Source organism: Loa loa (genome assembly GCF_000183805.2).
Source record: "Loa loa unplaced genomic scaffold supercont3.100, whole genome shotgun sequence".
NCBI lineage: Eukaryota > Metazoa > Nematoda > Chromadorea > Rhabditida > Onchocercidae > Loa > Loa loa.
Genome location: NW_018108280.1, coordinates 164518 through 167013, shown reverse-complemented (window position 1 = coordinate 167013; position 2496 = coordinate 164518). Strand labels below are relative to the sequence as shown.

General features: G+C 26.2%; 1 protein-coding gene across 1 annotated transcript in view; it reads right to left on the bottom strand.

The window, feature by feature from the left end:
* The window catches only part of LOAG_17602 (hypothetical protein), a gene marked incomplete at both ends in the record, with an annotated part of 2204 nt that extends 1103 nt beyond the window's left edge, over positions 1–1101 (bottom strand). Inside the window, 3 exons of the mRNA XM_020450260.1 lie at positions 244–453; positions 541–628; positions 938–1101. Of these exons, the coding sequence (XP_020306090.1) occupies positions 244–453; positions 541–628; positions 938–1101 (462 nt within the window). The remainder of the gene's footprint in view (positions 1–243; positions 454–540; positions 629–937) is intronic.
* Between the last annotated feature and the right edge of the window lie 1395 nt (positions 1102–2496).

Below are 2496 nucleotides of genomic sequence, written 5' to 3'. Positions count from 1 at the left end.
CAATACATTCCATTGAATTAGATTACCATTAATGGAGTTAAATTTGAAATTAAATATGAATTTTGAAACAAATATTCGAACCAAATTATTCACAATCAAAATTGAAATTCAATTTGAAATACAAATAGATTCAAATTTAAACTTCCTTTAGAATTACTTTCATTCTTATTAAAAATTTACATAAAAATCAAATTTTAAAATATTTAAAAAATGAAAAAAAAAGAAAAAATAGAAATATTTTACCGAAGTAATATTGAGATAATCAATGAGAGATTTTATTGCATATGTAAAATCAAGCGTAGATATATGACCAAATTGTACAACAGTAGGATATAAATCTTGATCATTGATACTAGGATTTGTAACAGCTCTTATCATAACTGGAGAATTCCAGAAACTAGCTAAGCTAGCTATTTCCAATATTTCACTTTCACATCTTGAATCAATGAATGCCTTAAAATTACATTGATAAGATATGATAGTTGAAATTTTAGCAATAATTATAAATATCAACAAATGGTTAAATAAATAACCTCTAACCTCTACATGTTCCTGAAAATGAAATGTGATAGCATTAGCTGTACCCATTGCCGGATTGCTTATCATGCATATCGTAGCGTTTAATATCCTAAATTATTCTTCATTCAAATACTTCTTCCAAAAATTTCTCAATCCGGAATATTCCGGAATCATTCAGTAGTATTTTATGAATAAGTAACAATTGAAATAAAATTCATTGATTAATTCTTAGACAATTAAAAATTAACATTTACAGTAATAAAATTTATATGATATAATGATGTGTTATCAGTGTTATCCAGCTATAATGATATTTCTTCTATTCCATATATCGAATTGATTTAACAGTTAGTTTCTTTTTTCTTTAAATTTCTATTATTAAACAATAAAAAATATAAAAAATGTATTATTAGTATACTGGATGGTATCAGTAGTGCAATGTCCAGCATCTTGACCATCCTTAATGGCCATTTTACAGATATGGACAAGGTTTTGATCACTTTCCAGAATGCCAAGTTTAATTCCATCACATATGAGGCCAAATGTAACAAAAAATAATGCGATTATTTTCTTCCTTTTCATTTTTTGAGATAAAATTTAATTTCTGAAATTTTGTTTTAATTTAAATTTATTTTTTTTAGCCATACAGTATAACACTAATATCATTATTGGAAAACTATTGAAATTTCATGGGAAAGTGAGAAAAAATTGTGAAATAATATCGATGAATAAAGAATAAATTAAATTCGTACAAAATATTTAATTAAATATCGAGTTACTTATCTTAGAAGGATCAATTAAAATGAAGCAATTTTTAAATATGACTTTCAAAAGTTAGACTAAATATACTGCTCGCCTATTCAAGAATAGATCAAATTTATCATGCTTTACCTAAAAGGTGATAAAATTATTGCAACAGTTTTATAAGCAATGTTACCTTAAAGTTGAGTTAAGAAATATTCAAAAACATTGCGTGAAGTGATAAGTAATGATATTGCAATCCGTGATAAGTAATGATAAAGTGAACTGCAATCTATGGTAAGTAATGATATTGTTACAATCTATGATAAGTAATGATGTTGCAATCCATAAGTAATGATACAGTGATACTGCAATCTATGATAAGTAGTAATATTGTTGCAATGTATGATATGATAAGTAATGATGTTGCAATCCATGATAAGTAATGGTACAGTGATACTGCAGTCTATGGTAAATAGTGATACAGCAATCTATGATATGATAAGTAGTGATATTGCAATCCATGCAATCAGTGTATCTCTTGACTTAACACATTGTCAAGTTCAATTGTCAAGTCGATTTTCAACATAAATAACAGAATTGACTTAACTTATTTTAATAACAAACTTCTGCCTTACTAGGCAATGGATGATAATGAGCCTAGCAACGAAGAGATGGCCGATAAAATGCTAACCAGAAAATGCTTATCTTCTTCATTAGTAGAATGTCTTCATTAGCTGAAATGATTAGCTTCCCCATCAGATGATGAAAGCTAATAATGACTATTTTGGAATGAATGTGCTAGCAATTTATTTTAGTTTTGCATGTAATTTACTGATACAATGCATTCAATGCGCTTGCATCGAACACATTAACATGCAGTTTTGCATGCATCAAATATTAGACTTGCAGTTCTGATTGCATCAAAAACAAACGAAGCAAACGAATTGTATCAAAATCTTTTCATTTTTTATTGATGAATACATTGTTGATAATGTTATCAAGAAAAGATAAACTTTAATGCATTTGTTTAAAGAAGCAAAGATTAAAGGAAAGGTCAAAGTACAAAATATTCTAAAAATTGGTAACCTAAAATATAACTGTAATTTCTTTCATTTTAATGTATTGAATTTGAATTATAGATTATATCGATCAAAAAATTATAAATTATATCAGCGAGTTAATATATTATATCGATCAATTTAACTTTTTTTTTGTATTTTCTTTTTTTCATTC